The sequence below is a fragment of the Gobius niger genome (genome assembly GCF_951799975.1).
Source record: "Gobius niger genome assembly, chromosome: 15".
In the NCBI taxonomy this organism is placed as follows: domain Eukaryota; kingdom Metazoa; phylum Chordata; class Actinopteri; order Gobiiformes; family Gobiidae; genus Gobius; species Gobius niger.
Window position 1 is genome coordinate 5,809,620 of NC_136866.1, and position 21,195 is coordinate 5,830,814.

The 21,195-nt window shown below is 40.9% G+C and overlaps 1 protein-coding gene across 1 annotated transcript; it reads left to right on the plus strand.

Moving 5' to 3' along the window:
- Window positions 1-676: 676 nt before the first annotated feature.
- flvcr1 (FLVCR choline and heme transporter 1) lies at window positions 677-19,885 on the plus strand. The gene is made up of 11 exons (XM_079571817.1): window positions 677-1,191; window positions 3,538-4,009; window positions 4,095-4,239; window positions 5,724-5,864; window positions 6,396-6,463; window positions 7,851-7,954; window positions 8,027-8,137; window positions 9,817-9,922; window positions 10,185-10,296; window positions 10,895-10,950; window positions 19,697-19,885. The coding sequence occupies exons 1-11, from the start codon at window positions 962-964 to the stop codon at window positions 19,781-19,783; spliced, it is 1,632 nt and encodes a 543-aa protein (XP_079427943.1). The 5' UTR covers window positions 677-961; the 3' UTR covers window positions 19,784-19,885.
- Window positions 19,886-21,195: the final 1,310 nt, after the last annotated feature.

Here is a 21,195-nt window from a genome sequence, read left to right on the forward strand (position 1 = left end):
AAGAAGATGGATGGATGGATGGATGGATGGATGGACAAAAAATTACAAAATGTGATGAAATTTTGACAAAAAAATGATAAAAAATTGACAAAAAAATTACAGAAATGTGACAAAAAATTACAAAATGTGATAAAATTTTGTCAAAAAAAAGATAAAAAATTGACGAAAAAATTACAGAAATGTGACAAAAAATTACAAAATGTGATGACATTTTGACAAAAAAATGATAAAAAATTGACAAAAAAATTACAAAAAATGACAAAAATGTGATAAAAAAAATGGACGAAAAAATGACAAAAAAGTGACAAAAATGAGTTGAATACCCAACAAAAAAATGCTGGAAAAAAATCTGATGACGTGAGGAAAAAGATCCTCTCGGTTCAGGCGGGAGTTAAGAGGGTAAGCTCCTAATGCTGAATGTGTAGAAAACCTTTAGCCCCTCTTTGGGAACACTTGTGTCCTTATTATAGCCTATTTATAAATACATTAGAGCTTAACTAACTCTATTCTCCTCTCATCTCTTCTATGTCTGTTTATATGTGTTGTTATGGACCAATGAGTGAGGGATGTTTCATCATGTGTTGTCAGACTCAGCTTCCACATGGCACCCCTGGGTCTCCTACGCACTGCGAGAGGGGCAGTCTGCTCTTCACACATTGCGATCCTGTGCCGCTCTGTCATTGGCTGTGGGGCATCGGAAGGCTCTGCTCCGTGACTAATACAAAGGATACGCACTAATGCCAAAGCGGCTGTTCCTCTATCCTGACGCGCAAAAGGAGACACACACGGAAGCGACATCAGACCAGGGCGTGGAGTCAGTCTGGAGCATCTATGACGGATATCTATTTCTATAAACATGTTATTACTGATTAGAAGCTGTTCAGATGAGTGAAGAAGCGCGCGTTTTGCTTTTCCGGCCCGCTTCCTCGTTTTGAAGCGGAGGCTGCGCACCAGTAGCATCATGGTCGCCGGTGAGCTGGTTCAGGAGCATGTGCGCGCGGATAGCGGCGCAGCACCTGACCGCAGCCCACCCCTCTCCATCTCCCGGAAGAGCCCCGAGCTCGAGCCGCAGAGGGGCGCGCAGACCTCGGCGTCGGAGCAGCATCAAGCCTCGGCGGCACCGGGAGAGCAGAGCGGGGAGAGCGGGCGAGAGGCGGATGAAAGCGAAGCGATGCTGCCGAATGGAGCCGGGTGAGATAAAGGCTATTCCAGCTATAGAAAACACAAAAATAGGATCCATTCCATTTTCCTTATTCACTGAAGTGTGTGGAAACGGTTTATTTTGTTTGTAGGAACCATAGAGGACCTTCGTTGTTCAGTGCCAGATTCACCTTTCACATAACTATAAATAACTTAAAGCCTCATTGCGGAACATTACAGGCTGAGTGTCATAAAACTCCACAGTGGAATAAATGCTTCTTTTTTTAATCTTTTTTCATTTAAGTTAAATAAATTGATCAAGCCTATTAGAATAACTTGGGGATGGACGTCTGTGGGCTTCTAAGTCAAGTCTAGAGGAGAAACACAAAGTCTGGCAAATAGACTCAAGAAAGGAATGTCCCGAGATGAGCGTCAGACAATATGATTGATGAAGGTGAATACCATTCTCCACCCAGAGAAGTGAGTTGCCTGAGGGCTCCAACAGCAGACTTATATGAAAAGCCCCCACTGCTACATTCTTCAAGGAATAGTATTGATGTATGCAGGCTTAAGACTTGCTTGAACTCTGCTGGTCCTCTTACCACCCGCCTAAACCTGAATTTTTGTCACATTTTTGATTAATTTTTGTTGAATTTTTGTCACTTTTTGGTTGAGTTTTTGTCACATTTTTGTTGAATTTTTGTCACATTTTTGTTGATTTTTTGTCACTTTTTGGTTGAGTTTTTATCACATTTTTGTCACATTTTTGTTGATTTTTTGTCACTTTTTGGTTGAGTTTTATCACATTTTTGTCACATTTTTGTTGATTTTTTGTCACTTTTTGGTTGAGTTTTTATCACATTTTTATCACATTTTTGTTGAATTTTTGTCACTTTTTGGTTGAATTTTTGTCACATTTTTGTTGAATTTTTGTCACTTTTTTGTTGAGTTTTTATCACATTTTTATCACATTTTTGTTGAATTTTTGTCACTTATTGGTTGAGTTTTTATCACATTTTTGTTGAATTTTTGTCACATTTTTGTTGATTTTTTGTCACTTTTTGGTTGAGTTTTTATCACATTTTTGTTGAATTTTTGTCACATTTTTGTTGAATTTTTGTCACTTTTTGGTTGAGTTTTTGTCACATTTTTGTTGAATTTTTGTCACATTTTTGTTGATTTTTTGTCACTTTTTGGTTGAGTTTTTATCACATTTTTGTCACATTTTTGTTGATTTTTTGTCACTTTTTGGTTGAGTTTTATCACATTTTTGTCACATTTTTGTTGATTTTTTGTCACTTTTTGGTTGAGTTTTTATCACATTTTTATCACATTTTTGTTGAATTTTTGTCACTTTTTGGTTGAATTTTTGTCACATTTTTGTTGAATTTTTGTCACTTTTTGGTTGAGTTTTTATCACATTTTTGTTGAATTTTTGTCACTTTTTTGTTGAATTTTTGTCACATTTTTGTTGAATTTTTGTTGCGTTTACATCCTTGGTTTCTTCTCATTTTTTTGTGGCTGTTTTGGTGCTTTTTCCCAAGAAGCTTTTTGATTAGGGTAAAGCCAAACTGGAGAAAATGGAATCCGTTCAGATGGGAGTTAAGAGTTTAAGAAATGTAAACAATTATCAAAATGTTTGCCATTCCAAAGTACAGAGCGATGCACCCCCTCGCCCCCTTATACATCAATCCCACAGGCGGCCCCAAACAGTAAGAATAAATCAGCACAGCATTACAGATAACACAATGATCTAATCCTATATACTGACAAAGGTAATCAAGTTATGTAGCTCTCAATTCCTTTATTTAATGCTGAATGGGTAGAAAACCTTTGGCCCCAAAAGCCCCTCTTTGGGAACACTTGTTAGAAATCATAGCTTACTAACTCCGTACTCCTCTTTATCTCTCCTATATGGGAAAAAGAGAGGGTTAAATCCACCCAGCTTCTTCTCCTATTAGAGAGTATGTTGAAATGATGTTTGATGGCTTGTGACAGGGTGGGGGCCTGTTTGACACACAAAGGCTGCCACGATGTAACATTTTCATTTCCTTTAAGATAAAGTTTCTATTTCAAGTTTTTCCATCAATATTGTGTTAAACATTTTGAAATCTTGAACAGATCTTGATATGCAGAATGAATACAGGGGTCTTTTCCGAGCTAGAATAGTCCTAAATTTACTCAACCAATTGGAAAGATACATTTGTTTTGTAAAAGTAACTGATATCAATGCATAGATAAGATATACGTTTACAAATGAGTAGAAATGGTAATGTATAATAGGTTGGTGTAGGTTGAAAAGGTTGGGCAAAGTGATAAAGCAGTGCAATATGAGCAAAGGAGACTTATCACGATCTAATATCCATATTTTAACAATATTCTCCAACTGTCCAACAGGAAACCAGAGGACCAGGAGTGCAGGACTCTGGAGACCAAACTGTACTACAAGAGATTCGCTGTTTTGACTGTCTTCAGCCTCTACTCTCTGGTCAACGCTTTCCAGTGGATCCAATACAGCATCATCACAAACGTCTTCACTCAGTTCTACGGGGTGACAAATGACAAAATCGACTGGCTCTCCATTGTTTATATGGTGGCCTACGTGCCGCTCATCTTCCCCGCCACGTGGCTGCTGGACCGCAGGGGGCTCCGGCTGACGGCGCTGCTCGGATCTGGGCTGAACTGTGCCGGAGCGTGGCTGAAGTGCGCCAGCGTTAGCCCGGATCTGTTCGGGCTGACGGTCACAGCGCAGGTGATCTGCTCCGTGGCGCAGGTGTTTATTCTGGGGCTGCCGTCTCGAATCGCCTCCGTCTGGTTTGGGCCCAGAGAAGTCTCGACGGCGTGTGCCATGGCTGTGTTAGGGAACCAGGTAAGAAAAGTAGTTTATTGTGTATGGGATGTTAGTAATTATAGCATGATGCTTGAGGTGCTGTGCTTTTGCCTTTCTTTTTTAGTTGGGGACAGCCATAGGTTTTTTACTGCCTCCGGTCCTGGTTCCGAACACTCCGGACGACCAGGATCTGACCGCCTACAACATCAGGATCATGTTCTTCGGCACAGCGGCGGTCTCCACTGTGCTCTTTCTCCTCGCACTTGCAGGTACAGAGCGTTCATATACATGCATGCAATCGGTGAGGAGAGGTTGAAGAAATCTACAGGCTTTTTATTTAGCATGAGCCTCAAAACATGCCTTCCTAATCAACAAAGCTGCATAAATTTATGAACACTTATTTAAAACTTGGCCTAAAACACCACCAAGCATTTCCTACGTCAGTGTGACATTAGATACAGTATAAGTGTTTACTACTATGTATATTTGTTTTTCATATTACAGTATAAGAGCCTTGGTTTAGTGCACGTCTTTGTCTTGTGGGAAATGCCTTTGTACCTCTGAACAGCTGCTACTATCTCTGAGGATTTCAATAAACACAATGTGGTCAAATGAGCCAGTCGAGAGAAAGATAAGTCACTGTTCAGACTGTAATGTAATTCAAATCAAATCAAATCAAACTTTATTTATAAAGCGCTTTTCATACCAAAAGGTATGGTAACAAAAAGGTAACATTTAAAACAATGCACCTGGGACAACCTCCCATATATATAAATTTTATATATTAGGATTAAATAAATAGATTAGTCAGTTAAAGGCTAAGCTAAAAACGTGGGTCTTGAGCTGCTCTTAAAAACATGAACGTTCTCTGCAGCCCTGAGCTCCTCCTCAGCCCTGAGCTCCTCCTCAGGTGGTTCCAGAGGCGAGGGCCGTAATATTGGAAAGACGCCTCACCATGAGTCTTTTGTTGACTTTAGGAGTAACTAGGAGACCCCTGCCGCGGGAGCGAAGGGGCCGTGAAGGTTCATAAGGTAAAAGCAGTTCTGAAAGATAAGAAGGACCAAGACCATTAAGACATTTAAAAACCATTAAAAGAACTTTAAAATCGATCCTGAAACACACGGGGAGCCAATGCAGCAATTCTAAAACCGGTGTAATGTGGTCCTACTATGGTCCTACTATGGTGCTAATGCAGTGCCTGTTATCACTATTGCTGGAACTATATGCTACTTTTCCATTGAGCTTTTAATACATAATCTTCTACTATGATATTACAATTCACTATATAGATTGGAACTGGCTGATTCTGTTTAAGTCCTTTTTGAAGTTCATCTGTAGGCATTAAATGTGTGTGTAACATTGCGGTTTAGTATTAATTCATTCCAGAGTCGGTCTCAACTGCCTTTTCCAGTTTGGTTTATTATTATGTCATCATTTTAGTGCTTCAAGCGTAGTATTGTAAAAGCCAGATTGTTTTTAATCATTGGATTGAGCCCAATAGCAACTTGATGGGAGGGTGGTGTACACAGTTTTCAGATACTGTAGTGTTTTTAGGTGTTGTCAAGATATGTGATCACAGCTCCAGAGACATCCTCCTTTCTTAAAAATATATATAATGTTTGTTGTCAGTAAACATTTAGCTTGACATACTGTATCAAGGGGATCTTGAAGAATCCATTATCCCTATTTTTTCACTGCTTACAAAAAATGTATTAACAGATGTTCACATGTTTGTATCGATTTGTGATTTCAGTGATTAAGGATCGTCCTCCCAGGCCTCCGAGCCAGGCCCAGGCCGTTCTCTGTGACTGTCTCCCTGAAGACTACTCCTACAGACAGTCTATGTGCAACCTGATAAAGAACAAGGCCTTTGTGCTGCTGCTCATTAGCTACGGTAAACACTATATCTATATACTCCACTCCACGGAAATACAGCTAGGTTTCAGAATGAGGCGTTCGACTTGTGTTGTAAGGATATTGAATTTACATAAGAAATTATTTGGCTGATTGCTGTCCAGGCATGAAGTAGAAAAAGCATTTACCCACAGAAGTGTTTTTTTTTTTTGGGGGGGCCCGTTGCTTTCTTCATCTACTGACATGAATATACTGGAGTGCCAACCGGATCTGCTCGGTGCTCTTTGTCATCATGTGCCTGAAGAGTTTTTGTTCTCGTATACAAAGAAACTGTATTTTACTGCCAAAGCCTCTTGACAGTCAGTGCTTTTTCAATGGTAAACCAAAAGTTTTAATTTCTAGTTTTGGGAAATGCAAAACAGACTAGTTTCCTGTCTGTGTCAGCAGTAAGTAGACATCCAGTTAATTTTATTCTATTTGCCGTGGCAGACAAACCACTAATGGCTATTTCATGTATTACATTTTCCCCCACATATCTCTGCTATAGTTTAAATGATGGTCTCTCTTTCAGGTATTTTGACTGGTGCTTTTTACTCTGTTTCCACACTTCTGAACCAGATGATTATGCACTGTTATCAGGTAGGCACTTTTATATCAATAATTGTCTTTTACATGGATAAAAAAAAAAAAATTCTGCTTTGGATGCACAATTTCTAACACAGACAGATTCCAAAGTACTGATTTGACATCCATTCCCAGCTCAGGCACCTAAGTCTAGAGGTATGGAGTCTGAACCCACTACAGTAATGCCCAGTGCCAACACAGACAGACGCTGAACAAGCAGGGATGGAGTAAACCACGACGAGGGTGTTTTCTGAGGTTATTGTCCTGAGATCATTAGTTTAGTTCACGCATGCCTTGGTCCCTCCACAGCACCGTCCTCTGCCCCGCCGCACCGAGCCCCACTGCGTGTCCAGAGAGCAAACATCACTGAGAAAACAGGGACACTAAAACCAGATAGGACAAGAATGTGTTACATAATTAACACCTATGGAAGCACAAGAAAGTCAGACGTATAGAAAAAAAAAAAGTCAGGAAAAAAGCAGCCCGTAATTGCTAGGAATTTATTTCAGTTTTGCACTTGTAATCAGGGTTACAAACTCCTTTAGCTCTGACTTTTCCTTTAGTATTTCTTAAACTTGTTGAACTTTTAAACCCTATCGTGTGACTTGTGCCCTGTGCCCTGTACAAAACCTCAGACGAACTGCCCATGTGATTGTTAATCCCTTTACATTTTGCCGTTTTAAAATATGGGAAACATACATGGCTCAATGTACAATATGCTGTGGAGTCTTAAAGGAATAGGCCACCGTTTTTACATACTGAGATATGTTCTTACCTTAGCTTTGACGAGTTCTTTAGGACCTGTCTGATCTTCCCCCGTGCTTTCAGTCACGTAAACACAGCGCAGACGGCGTTAGCATTTAGCCTCTCCCTCTCTCCACTATAGCTCCAAAACAGGTCAAGATAGAAGCTACCAAGCTCTTCCACGTTTTCCCTATTTAAATATGGTTACGTGAAGTGTTCCACTACAAAGTATAATTACACAAAATTAAACAATGTGGATTTTCTTAGCAGATAAAAGGGGGAACTATATTGTAAGGCGTAATAATACCAGGAGTAGTTCGAAATCCGCGCAGTAATCTTCACTTTACTGTGCGGATGCCAAGTTACTCCTGGTATTATTACGCCTTACAATGTAGTCCCCCCTTTTATCCGCTTAGAAAATCCACATTGTTTAATTTTGTGTAATTATACTTTGTAGTGGAACTTCAGCTTGATTAAATAAAGAAAAGAAAATGATGGGATTTTATAGTCAGATTGCTTCCTAAAATAGAAATAACAAAAAAAGTCCTGAAAACTTTCTTACACACTTACAGTGGGAATGAGTATCTTGATCCGCTAATAAACTGAAGCTCTTATATTAACCGCTTGATTCACTAACTTTGTGTTGTCCTCCTTCCAGAACCAGGAGTTGAACGCTGGTCGTATCGGCCTGACTCTTGTCGTCGCTGGGATGGTGGGGTCTATTCTCTGTGGACTGTGGCTGGATCACACCAAGACATACAAGTACGTCACGCACGTACGTCTCCTTAAATACTCGACTCTGACTTTGATAAAATGACACGTCCCTTTCTTCAGGATGACCACTCTGATCGTGTACTTCCTCTCCTTCGTTGGCATGGTGATCTTCACTTTTACCCTGGATCTGGACAATATTTACCTGGTGTTCGTCACTGCTGGAGTCCTCGGGTCAGTAACACATTTAGTCTTTTTCTATTGAGGAATTGAAGTAAAAGGCATATTTTTGATTCATTTTGAAATGTCCAAGTTTCTTACTTATTTCATTGCTCATTTATGCTGTGGGTTGTTGCCTTTTGCTAGTCAGAGATGCCACTGCACCCATTACACAACAAACCTATTCACACAGGCCACGGTCGCCCCAAGTAATAAAGTGTGTAATTTATTGGCGCCCGTTGTAGAAACCACTGAAAGGAAGTGGTCTCCTGTAGCCCTTTTTGTTGTTTAATGCTGTTCATGTTCCTGTCTGAATTAATGTAGAAATATTAATGCTACACAATAAGATATAAAGAGGTTTCTCACTGGTCACAGCTTGGTTTTTCTTTTTTCTTTATTTTTTTTTTCTTTTTTCAGCAACATTTTTATTGAATTTTCTCAAAAAAGCAGGAATTGTTTTACAGGCTTTGATAAAAGTACAACATGTATCAAAGTAGTCATAATATTAACAATATATAAGTTTATAGAGGCATATAGAACAGTGGCAGCCCGACCCTTGCACACCACAACAAACCAACCCCCCCCCCCCCCCCAAAGTGCTAATAAAAATAAAAATAATAATAATAATAAAATAATACAAAATGATAATACAAAATAAATTAATAATAATAATCATTTAAAAAATGGAATGATCATGAAGTTACAAATCTCCACTTTCCATCAAGACATATGACAGATCCACCCTTTCCAAATAAGTAATAAAAGGTTGCCAAATCTGATCAAATGATTCCCCTTTACCTTCAAAGTATAGGTTATTTTTTCCAATGCTAGAGCTGATGCCACAGCTTGGTTTTTCTAATTCTTGTGCATTTTTTGGCACATTTTTGCGGCGCAGTTTGAGTCAAAGCTGCTGTGTTAGGGAGGTCTGTTATCAGTTTGGTGAAAGTGGAAAGACTGATCTTATGCAACAACTGCATTCTTAATGTTTTGTAGTCAGTGCATGTTGTCAGTATGTCCTTGAGATCAAACACATGAAGGTTGAGACTGAGGAGACTGAAGACAGAGCGATGATTAAGTGGCTTTTAGCCGATTGGCTTTGAGGACAGGCACTCATGATAAACGGTGACATAAAAGCCATAAGAGGCCACAATACATCACTTCCATTTAACTGGGATTTACACATGTTTTACCAACACAACCTAAAACAAAAATATATTCTCATTTTGTGCCTTATAGACCTATACTATATAATACTAACTCATATAAACTCTGAAGCCTAGAAATATATATTGTCACATGATTGTAGTACTGTACTTATTACTTAGGTTTTGTTCTTACAGGGCAATATTTTACAACTTGGTTCAACAAAGAACAAAAAGGTTTCCTGTTTTGAGTCAATACAAATGTTGAATCCTGTTGTGACTTAGAGTTATGTTGTTGGTTCAAACAAGGAAGTGTGTTTACTAAAATATTAATGAAAGACAGATAATGACAAGAGCAAAACCTCCACCGTTCAACGATAGTATATTTATTGATCTGTTTGTGCGTTCACTTCATTTATAACTGTTTAATTTATAAGATACATCGCACAATCTCAACATGTTTAGGCTTCACAAATAGAAGCTATACTCAAATTAAGTTGGCTTTTGTGAGTCTAATCTTATAAGTCAATGTTACTCTTGTCTTTTGTCCAGGTTCTTCATGACGGGGTACCTGCCTCTGGGTTTCGAGTTCGGAGTGGAGATCACTTACCCTGAGTCTGAGGGCACCTCCTCCGGGCTGCTCAACGCTTTTGCACAAGTGAGATTCAAGCCAGTGATAATGACATAGATACTGTATTATGTGCTATTTATTGCCAGAAACATGGTGTAACTAGGCTTAGAGTTGGTGTACTGTGTTCAATTTCATGCTGCATACAAAAGCAGATCCAGTATTACAGTATTTCAACAGCCAAAGCTAAAGCGGCTAATCAGAGTAAAATGGTAACTTGCCAATATAGCAGACAGTCTACAAGTGAGTGTTAATGCCAAGTCATCCTATTGTATTCTCTTTTTTTTTGCAGATATTTGGGATCATCTTCACTCTGATCCAGGGCAGACTCACCACTGACTATGGGCCACTGGTGGGAAACATTTTCCTTAGTGTCTGGATCTTCCTCGGCATCATTCTCACAGGTACAGACTACATTATACAGTCATTTCCAGGAGCATCGGACATTAAGAGAGTAAACGGTGCTGTTTACCCTGGACCAGTGCTTAATTTGATCGTCGGGAACGCATTCCGCCAATTCAGTTTTTTTCAGGGTAAAGGATCCGGGAAATATTTAGGAGAATCCGGCAAAAAATGTCTCTGATATAATGGTGTCTAATGAGAGTGTTCCGGCAAATGTTTTGGCCTGTTCCCCCAATCCATCACATCAGACCAAAAGTGTTCCTGAAAATACTAATTTACAAATTAAGCATGCCCTGGACCCAGAGCAAATGCTTTGAAATAGATAGAAAACATGAGGTACAGTCCCACCAAGGATCACTGTGATCTTTAGAAAAAAAGAAAACTCTTTGGAGAGAGGATTTTAAGCTGTTATTGGGAGGTGTAAAGTCTCCATTGGTTTCCATCTCAAAAAGTAGCAGTAGTACCACTAGGGGGTGGTTTTATAGCAATGTTAGATCCTTTGCCAAGAAAAGCGCTAACCTCTCCCCTGCTTTTTTACGCGCCTCGTTGTGTCATCCGGTTTGTACAGTTCACTACATCATTTTTTTTGTGTCGTTTTAGCTTTAATCAAATCTGAGCTGAAGAGACACAACGTAAACATGGGAGTGGAGAGGCCGGTAAGTACAGTGCACAACATATTTACCTGCTGGACATCAATATAATGCTTTAAAAAGGCTTATATAAATGCACAGTTAGTTCTATTTTCCTATCCCGGTGGCCTGGATAAAACCTCCTCGAAGGCTTTCCTCGAAATCTTTCTCCTGAGATGAATTCTCTGTTGTAAATTTTCTTGACATTTACTCCCTGTGCTGCTCTGTCCTGGCAATGATCCAAAAACCAAGGCCATTAACGTCACCGTGCATCAGAGTCAGAGCGACTGATTAGCTCTGATTGACTTCAAGAGTCTGCTAGTGTCCTCGAGAAACATCAAACATTCAATCAGCAACAGGCAGTCGTAGGAACAGGTTTTGCCTTCATGTGAGGCTCTAGTTTAAAGGAACAGGCCACCGTTTTTCCACACTGAGATATATTCTTACCTGGGCTTAGACGAGTTGATGTGTAGCTGTCTGGTCTTTATTGTTATGTAGCCTCTCCTCCTCTCCTCTATGGGGCCAAACGGGGGTGAAGTTAGAAATGGCCAACCTCTTCCACATTTCCCCTATTTAAATACGGTTACGTGAGTAGTCTCCAAGTATAGTTACACAAAATTAAACATGTCGATTTCCTGAGCGGACAAAAAGGAATACTATATTGTAAGGCGTAATAACACCTTAAGAGCACTTCGACATCTGCGCAGTAACATCTTCCCTCCTATAGAATTCTCTGCGTAGATGTCAAACTGCTCCTAAGGTATTATTACGCCTTACAATATAGTACCTGTAAAGGATCAAAAAGGTGCGCAACTAAGTTCGCCATCTGCTCCGGTCCACATCGAAATCACTCTCAGGAGAATGGTTTCCTTCTTAAGGTCATTTATTCAATCATATGTCACAGAATACATGTTACAGCTCAACATGCTTCTACGGCCGTAATACGGAAGTCTAAAGACCAGTTGCACATCCATGTTTATATAGGCTTGGCTGTTGTGTCCCAAACGACACATAACTCTCGCCCCTTGAACACAGATAATACGTAACTCTAGACTTTAAACACAGAGAATTGTAGAGAACTGGGCAAAACATGTTTTCTTAGCCATTAATCGTTAACCCTATAGGTTGGACAATCATTTTGACCAAAGTACAAGAACATTAACGAAAACATCTTACCTAAGGATGACAAAACAGAAAACACGTGTTACAGTCCAAGTTATGACCTCTGCGAAGGTTTTATAAATTGAGACAAGATTAATTAATCCACAATTCCCTCTCTTGATTACCTTTTAATACAGGTAATCACAATTAAAAAATAAAACATTCATAATATCTTGATTCAGTTGACATTAAGACGCAAATCGCTATCTCTCTTTTAAAATTATAGAATTATACACCCATCTTTAGTAGTGATGTTCAAATAATTGGATTAAAAACAAAGCTTTTTATCATTTTGAAGTTCAATTCGAGTCATCATCATTTTCGTTATGGCCATGTTAATAGATCTAATTGGGCATTACATTCTACGTTTTTTAGAAGGGCTTCTGGTGTCTCAAATGGATTTGACATGTCGCCTTCAGTTAATGTTTTGCTGATGCCAGGATGGATGGATAAAGCTATAAGACAAATAAAGTTTTTGGTAAAATTTTCAGGACTCATTTCCAATCGTTCTCTAAACAACAATAGGCTAAACACAAACAAAATTGATATCATTAAGAAAATACATATCGCCATACATGGAGAACGACTCATCTTCCGTAGATTTATTTTTAAAATGTTCATAATGGAAACAGCTTCTTCTGGTCACGTGTAGGATGTAAGATGTGACCACGATCATCTGTGTACCTGGAGCAGAGGTTTACCAGCACATGCTCTTTTACTTGGTTCTAAAAGTGTCTTTTCCTGTACTTGGATGGTGTTTTTGTGAATTACAGTACCTTTGGTTCAGCTTGTGGGAGAGATATAGTCATAGATCTCCCTCTCTTTTCAACAGTCTTTATCAAGTTCCAGCCTCTCCAATTAGAGGTGCGTCCTTGTCCTGTAATGGAAGAGATTCATCCGGCAGTTCATCTGATATTTGATTATATGCAACAATGTCTTTTAGTTCAGAAGGGCTCACATTTCCCCTATTTAAATACGGTTACGTGAGTAGTCTCCAAGTATAGTTACACAAAATTAAACATGTCGATTTCCTGAGCGGACAAAAAGGAATACTATATTATAAGGCGTAATAACACCTTAAGAGCACTTCGACATCTGCGCAGTAACATCTTCCCTCCTATAGAATTCTCTGCGTAGATGTCAAACTGCTCCTAAGGTATTATTACGCCTTACAATATAGTACCTGTAAAGGATCAAAAAGGTGCGCAACTAAGTTCGCCATCTGCTCCGGTCCACATCGAAATCACTCTCAGGAGAATGGTTTCCTTCTTAAGGTCATTTATTCAATCATATGTCACAGAATACATGTTACAGCTCAACATGCTTCTACGGCCGTAATACGGAAGTCTAAAGACCAGTTGCACATCCATGTTTATATAGGCTTGGCTGTTGTGTCCCAAACGACACATAACTCTCGACCCTTGAACACAGATAATACGTAACTCTAGACTTTAAACACAGAGAATTGTGAGAACTGGGCAAAACATGTTTTCTTAGCCATTAATCGTTAACCCTATAGGTTGAACAATCATTTTGACCAAAGTACAAGAACATTTACGAAAACATCTTACCTAAGGATGACAAAACAGAAAACACGTGTTACAGTCCAAGTTATGACCTCTGCGAAGGTTTTATAAATTGAGACAAGATTTATTAAACCACAATTCCCTCTCTTGATTACCTTTTAATGCAGGTAATCACAATTAAAAAATAAAACATTCATAACCTCCCAACCTCCCGCACAAGCTCAGGCTCCTTCCCCCCCAGCGAGGTGACGTTCCATGTCCCGAAAGCCAGAAGCTGTGCATGCGGACCAGGTCGTCGAGCCACCTGCCTCTGACTGCCACCCAGTCCTCTCCGCACCCGACCCCTACAGATCCCTCTGCGGGTGGTGGGTCCACAGGAGGGCGGGCCCACGTCGTCCCTTCGGGCTGTGCCCGGCCGGGCCCCGTGGGCAGAGGCCCGGCCACCAGACGCTCGCGTTCGGGCCCCAACCCCAGGTCTGGCTCCAGGGTGGGGCCCCGGCTGCGCCATGCTGGGCGACGTCTCGGTCCTTGAATGTCATACGTCCATGAGATTTGGGTCATGACCGAAAGGACAAGATCGCGAATACAAGCGGCCGAAATGAGTTTCCTTCGCAGGGTGGCTGGGCGCACCCTTCGAGATCGGGTGAGGAGCTCAGTTACCCGGGAGGAGCTCGGAGTAGAGTCGCTGCTCCTTCACGTCGAAAGGAGCAGCTGAGGTGGCTCGGGCATCTGTTCCGGATGCCTCCTGGTCGCCTCCCGCGGGAGGTGTTCCAGGCATGTCCTAGTGGGACAAGGCCTCGTGGAAGACCCAGGACACGGTGGTGGGACTATGTCTCCGAGCTGGCCTGGTGTCGCCTCGGGGTCCCCCCCAGAACAGCTGGAGGAGGTGTGTGTGGATCGGGAAGTTTGGGCATCTCTGCTGAGACTGCTGCCCCCGCGACCCGGCCCCGGATAAAGCGGAAGAAAATGGATGGATGGATGGACATTCATAATATCTTGATTCAGTTGACATTGAGACGCAAATCGCTATCTCTCTTTTAAAATTATAGAATTATACACCCATCTTCAGTAGTGTAATTTTCAAATAATTGGATTAAAACCAAAGCTTTTTATCATTTTGAAGTTCTATTCGAGTCATCATCATTTTCGTTATGGCCATGTTAATAGATCTAATTGGGCATTACATTCTACGTTTTTTAGAAGGGCTTCTGGTGTCTCAAATGGATTTGACATGTCGCCTTCAGTTAATGTTTTGCTGATGCCAGGATGGATGGATAAAGCTATAAGACAAATAAAGTTTTTGGTAAAATTTTCAGGACTCATTTCCAATCGTGCTTTATGTATGTAAAACCTTCTTTTGCACCCCATTTTATTTTTCAAGAGTATTATTCAAATATGCTTTGTTTTACATCCAAAAAATATTAATTTAACGTACTGCAAAATTATAGTTAATACTATAATGATTCAAACTTCTGTGTATATATGGTTTTGAATTTTAATCCTAATGAATGTATTAAAAAAATGTCAAAAAAGTTAAAAATCAAAAATTGAATAATTATTTTTTTATATATCTTTTCTTGTTTCTATTTCCCCTCTCTTCTCTGTATTTTCCTCTCTTCTTCCCTCTCTTCTTCCCTCTCTTCTTCCCCTGGAACTCCAGGGGTAGAACTTCTTGAATGGTGATTCTCATCAGCATTTGTCAAGCGTTGCACAGCCAACCTCACTGTTTTCAGTGGCTCATGTTTGATGGGAAGACCAGTCGTCAGTTTGCAACCATTTCTTATCCAACCAGCAATGGATATTGTCCTCTTCCAAAACTGCTTCGCCCTCTTCCTGTTCCTGTTCTTCTTCTTCTCGAGTGTTAACAAATGGGGCAGTGTAATAGATTACCTGGATTTGGCCTAGGCTGGTTTTGTTGTACAGTGTTGTACAGTGTCCCTTGTGCTTGTTGTGGTTGCATCACCATCTTGATGGCAGTTGCCAATTGCTCAGTTGTTATTGGCACATCTCCTTCAGTGAGATCTTGTTTGACTGTCATAACATTAGACGTCTTTTCTTTCTTCATGTCTTCAGACTGTTTTTGCAATTTTTGCAATTGTAGCTTTATTGCCGCTAACTCAAGTTCTTTCTTCTTAGAGTCAGTTTCTTTGTTGTTGTTCAACCACTTGGTGACGTTGTGGTTGCAATATGCATCAAATTCTTCTTCAGATTTAGTATATAAGCCAATCACATCACTCAATGCATTTTGCACTGATTTTGGCATTCCCTTGACCAAGGTAGAATAGAACATGACTGTTATGCCAGTTCCTGGTTGAATTGGCTCTCCTGTTGCATCATGATACAGGGCTTTAGCACGTTGTTTGTAGCTGTAGTAGTCTTCGTCATCTTTCATCCGCAGTGACATAAGTTCATCAGTCATGATGCATGGAAATCTTGTTTTTAATTCTTCTTCTAGTGCGTTTCGAAACATGTGCATGGAAACAGTTTTCTGCAAGTTCATGTGCACTTTAATTTCCACTGCACGTTTGACGTTATGTGCGACTGTTTTATCTGCAGCTTTCGTCAGGGCAGCATGTACATCACCCCAACATAATCTGTCTCCAGCGGTATGTTTAAGAAGTGCTCTCATCCATGGGACTCCGCCCTTATTTAGTTTTGGCAATACCAGCATTAAGGCACTCCAATCTTTGAGTGTAAATGGTTGATACATCACTTGTTGATTGTCCGTTGTTCTTAATGGATAGACTGTAGCAGAGTATGTTGATCGTGGTTCTGCTTTTGCATCTGGCAGAGGATCAATAACGCCATTAATGAATGCCCCATTGTATTCTTCTGTGTCAACGATTCCAGAGAAGTTTCCAGCGACAGCAAAGGGTTTTTCATGCTGTGTATTGTTGATATGTAGATTTTCTCTTGTTTGGTCAACACTCTTGCTTCTGGGTCGTCTTTCGCTGACGATTGTGTCTAGTTCTTTCAGTTGTCTGTCAGTGTCTAATATGCTGGTTAATGCTGACACTTGATTTTGTACTGAATTCACTTGCTTTTCCAGCTGGACCAGGTCAGGAGTATATTGTATTGGTGTCAATGACAGAGCTCCTGCTGTTATGTTGTGTGTCATTAAAGGCCGGAGGTGTCATGAAAGACATTGATCTATTGTCTGTGGCTGCTTCTTTGCTATGGAGGGACGGGTACAGACGTGGTATAGGTGCTGAGTGGGGGGTACGATAAGGAGGCGATTTGGCCATGCGTGGTGTCTTCTTTAATGATTTACCATCATGTGATTCACCATCATGTGAGGTTAAACTTTGAGTGGATGATGGGTAGTATAAGGTTTTATATGTCAGGGGTATGTCTTCTTGGCTTTGTGTTCTTCTTGTAGTCTCTTTCAGGCTTTTTCTCAACTCATCTACTTCTTGTACATCATCATCATGATCATATGTCGTTGGAGAGGTTGGCCGTGTTGGAGTTTGTTGTGAGCGTGTGTTGTATCCGTGTCTTTTGTCTCCTTCTAATATGTAAACGATTGTTGAGGGTGTCTTCAAAATCTTCTTCGGGAGAGGCTTTGTTTTAAATGTCACTTTTTTATCTTCATCCGTTGGTTTCATTACAAGGATTGATGACAAGTCTCTTAATTGTTGACTTTTCAGCATTTCCTTCGCCCATTTCTGCATCCTCCGAGCTTGGGCTTGTTTCTTCTGATGGTCTTTGATTTTTAGTTCATTCAGTCTTCTTCCCCGAAAGGTTCGGGTGGGATGGGTCTTGTAGTGAAGGACTTTTCCTTCGTGGTATTGCATGATACTTCTCCATTGGTCTTCTGTTGGTGCAATCGCATTCTTTCCCCCATGGATCAAGCTTTTTTGGGCGTATTTTTTTCAGACAGTACTGGAGGGCCTCTCGGGGCCCCCGTTTGAACCCATTCGCCAGGCAGGGATGGACTGTCTGTCCTACTTTGCCCGATCAGAGCGGTACGCCACTATCTTGAGCGGACTGCCAGCTTCAGACGCTCAGATCAATTGTTCGTGGGCTTTGGGGTCAGGAACAAGGGTGCCCCACTGTCCTCCCAAAGATTGGCCCACTGGATATGCCTTGCCATCCGCGCTGCATATAAGGCACAAGGACTCCTTCCGCCAGCAGTGGTCAGAGCACACTCCACACGTGGGGTTGCAGCTTCTCCGGCACTGCTCCATGGCGCTTCGATTGAGGAGGTCTGCATGGCAGCCTCTTGGTCGTCCTCTTCAATGTTTGTGCAGTCATATCTGTAGGACGTTGCTACTGGTTCAGTTGCCCACGCAGTTTTGGGTGATGGACGGTCATGAATTCCCCCCCCCCCTCAACCCTATAGTGGTTTGGGAGGGAATGACCTGGATTGGTTTGGCCTTGGTGCTCTTGCACTCTTGGGAGAGACGCTTCCGAGCTCCTGTTTTTCCTGCATGGTCGGTTCGGTGCCTCAGGCGCTCTTGGGAGAGGCGGCCTGGCCGAACTGGACCATTCCTTTCCTCGGGTGGCCAGCGCTCTTGGGAGAGGCGGCTACGGCCACCCTTGTTATCAGGGGTGAGTCTGCACTAGCGCTCTTGGGAGAGGCGGCTCGTGCAGGCGTCACCTGATTGTCTTTTTCCGGGGTGAGGCGCGCTCGCGTTGTTAACGGCTATCGGCTGCCCCTCACCCTGCCCGTGAGCCCCTGCTACCTAGGGAGCGCTGGGCCGCTCCCTGGGATGCATAGAGTTGCCACGGGCCTGCTCTAATCATGCGAGACCATGCCTGCTGGGAGTACATTGGTCGGCCACGGCTGCGCGTTGCTTTATGCAATAGCGCAGCCTAAGGGCAAGCACACTATTGAAGTAGAAATCTAAGTTACCTATGTAACTATAGTTCTACGAAATGTGTGCGCCGCCCTTAGCTACGGGCCCAGCAGGCACGTCCTCTCTTCGATGGCTGAGTTCAAAGGAGACGATTGAAGGGAGAGTCCCCCTTTTATAGGGGTCAGGGGTGAGTGGACCCCAAGTATGATTGGAGCGGTCAGTTCTTTGATCCTCTCAGGGCGGGAAGCTGGCGCTTCCGAGAGATTTGCAATAGCGCAGCCTAAGGGCGGCGAACACATTTCGTAGAACTATAGTTACATAGGTAACTTAGATTTATATAGGCTTGGCTGTTGTGTCCCAAACGACACATAACTCTCGCCCCTTGAACACAGATAATACGTAACTCTAGACTTTAAACACAGAGAATTGTAGAGAACTGGGCAAAACATGTTTTCTTAGCCATTAATCGTTAACCCTATAGGTTGGACAATCATTTTGACCAAAGTACGAAAACATCTTACCTAAGGATGACAAAACAGAAAACACGTGTTACAGTCCAAGTTATGACCTGTGCGAAGGTTTAATAAATTGAGACAAGATTAATTAATCCACATACCCCAATATAGACCAGACAGTTCAACTCGTCTGTAACGTTGAAAATGTTTGGTGGAATTTGCCTTTTATCTGGTTTATGGTCAATATTTCTATAACATCAAGGTTTATCTAGACAAAACAAAAACTGGCAGATCTCTTCTGTCAACTCAAATGATCTATTGTGCTCTTATTTTCTCATAATTGTCCCCAAAAGTAGTGATATTTTTCTCAAAATATGAGCAGGATTTTGGTCAGTTGAAAGGCCTTTCAGCCAAAAGGACAAATACTGATCTGATTAAGTATATTTGTATATTTCTTTCTATATATTGTTTCTCCCATAGTTTCATCGGCCCCTGCTCTCCATCTGAGATTATGTTACCGTCACTTCTGGTCTATTTCCAAAGTGTGTTTCTTAGTGGAGTTACAGAAAACTTGAATTTATGAATTAACTTTTGGTGTAGATAGATTATTTTTGAAAGGATTCAGTCAGTACCATAGAAAGATTAGAAAATGCAAGTTACAGCCACAAGGGGGTGCTATACACTACACGTAATACTAGGTCTAGATCATTTTAGTTTATGTAATGAGTTTATTTATTCATGTTGGATTAGTTCTTCTTGTATTCATCACTTGTCCCTAAACCACTACTATGCCCCCTTTTCCATAACAATTAATGCTATTTCCTGTTTGTAGCTTCCTGTGGAGTGTTCGCCTGAAGAGAAATCCAATGATGTAACGATCCCAACATCGTTCAGTTTTTCCAGAGAAACTTCAATATAGAGTACAGTGGGTATCGCAAAGAGGACCAAATGCTCCAGCCTGGGAAGAGTCGCCTGCAAACTTCACTCCATCCACACTTTACAGCGGTTTTATTGATCCGTTTGAGAACACGTTGATGCTGAATCATAAGTGCAAAAGACTATTCAAGACTTTTTTGTGCCCAGTTGCAGACTCCTGGACGACTGAGAAGCTCTTGCACAAATGTACCCAAGAGTAGGCACTTGTCATATTGCTATTTATTTTAACTGTTTAACCATTGAAAGTTACAGGTGATGCTTCAGACACTGTGACTAACTGTAATTGTAGATATTGGCGAATGCAGCTTCAGTCACTGAGAACTAAAACCTCAGCAGATAAACTGTTACTCTACAAACACGGAAGGTCAAAGGTCAATATCAGACGTAAAATCTGCATTGGGTGAAAACTCTTCATTCTTCCGACCGAGCCAATGTTTCCTGAGTTACTTGAAGATTCTGCTGTTTTACTGTAAAAATGTACAGCACTCTTTATTAGCATCTTTGACTTTTTATTTTGTTTGTTTTGTAATGTAGCTCTTATATTTTTGTAACAGTTAAGTTGAACAGATTGTGGCAAGAATTTTTGTGTCTGTCTGGACACCAATAATGGACATCGCCAGACTTGAAGGTTTGCCGCCAGATTGGACGTTATTTGGTGCATTTGTTCACCAAGAAATTAACCACTTGAAATCTGGATGACTGAAGAATTAAGGTCAAACACAGATCGTGCTCCAAAAATGAATTGTGATTGTACCGATTTTCAACGCACATGAACTACGCCCGAATGACATTGAAGGATGGGTCAAAAACAGAGAATAATTGTACCTATGGGATCTTATACGGTGTTCAGAGTTTTTGTTTTTCCATCTTGGCATCTGCACATTAATTTGTTGCTTTTCTCATTCCAAAACGACCACCACAGACCAAACTGAATGTGAGCTTTTTACTTAGATGCACAATTCAAAAGTGACGCACAACTTTTAGGAAAACTGCCACTGTCGGTGTCTCGACAACTGATGATTCAAATTCTATTCAGTTTGGTGTAAAGTACAAGAAAACTAATGTCGCTGAAGAAACCAGAGACGCACATTGTCTATATCTTTAATTGTTTGAAATGCAATATTGTATGTGGTTTTGGCATGTCATTTTAAATGGAAAAATCCATTATTTTCAATGGGAGTTTAATAATAGGCTCAGAATGTTGTGCACAATGTACCTCTGAGCATTTACCCATGAACTACAATACCTACATTTGTTTTTTACAATATTGTCATTAAGTAATCTTTTAAAAATGTTACTGCTGCCTCACTTAATGAAAATCATAACAACTTACAACAAATGTCTTTGTTAAAAAGACAATCTTTTAACATTTGTTTGCAGAATTTGGTCTCCTGC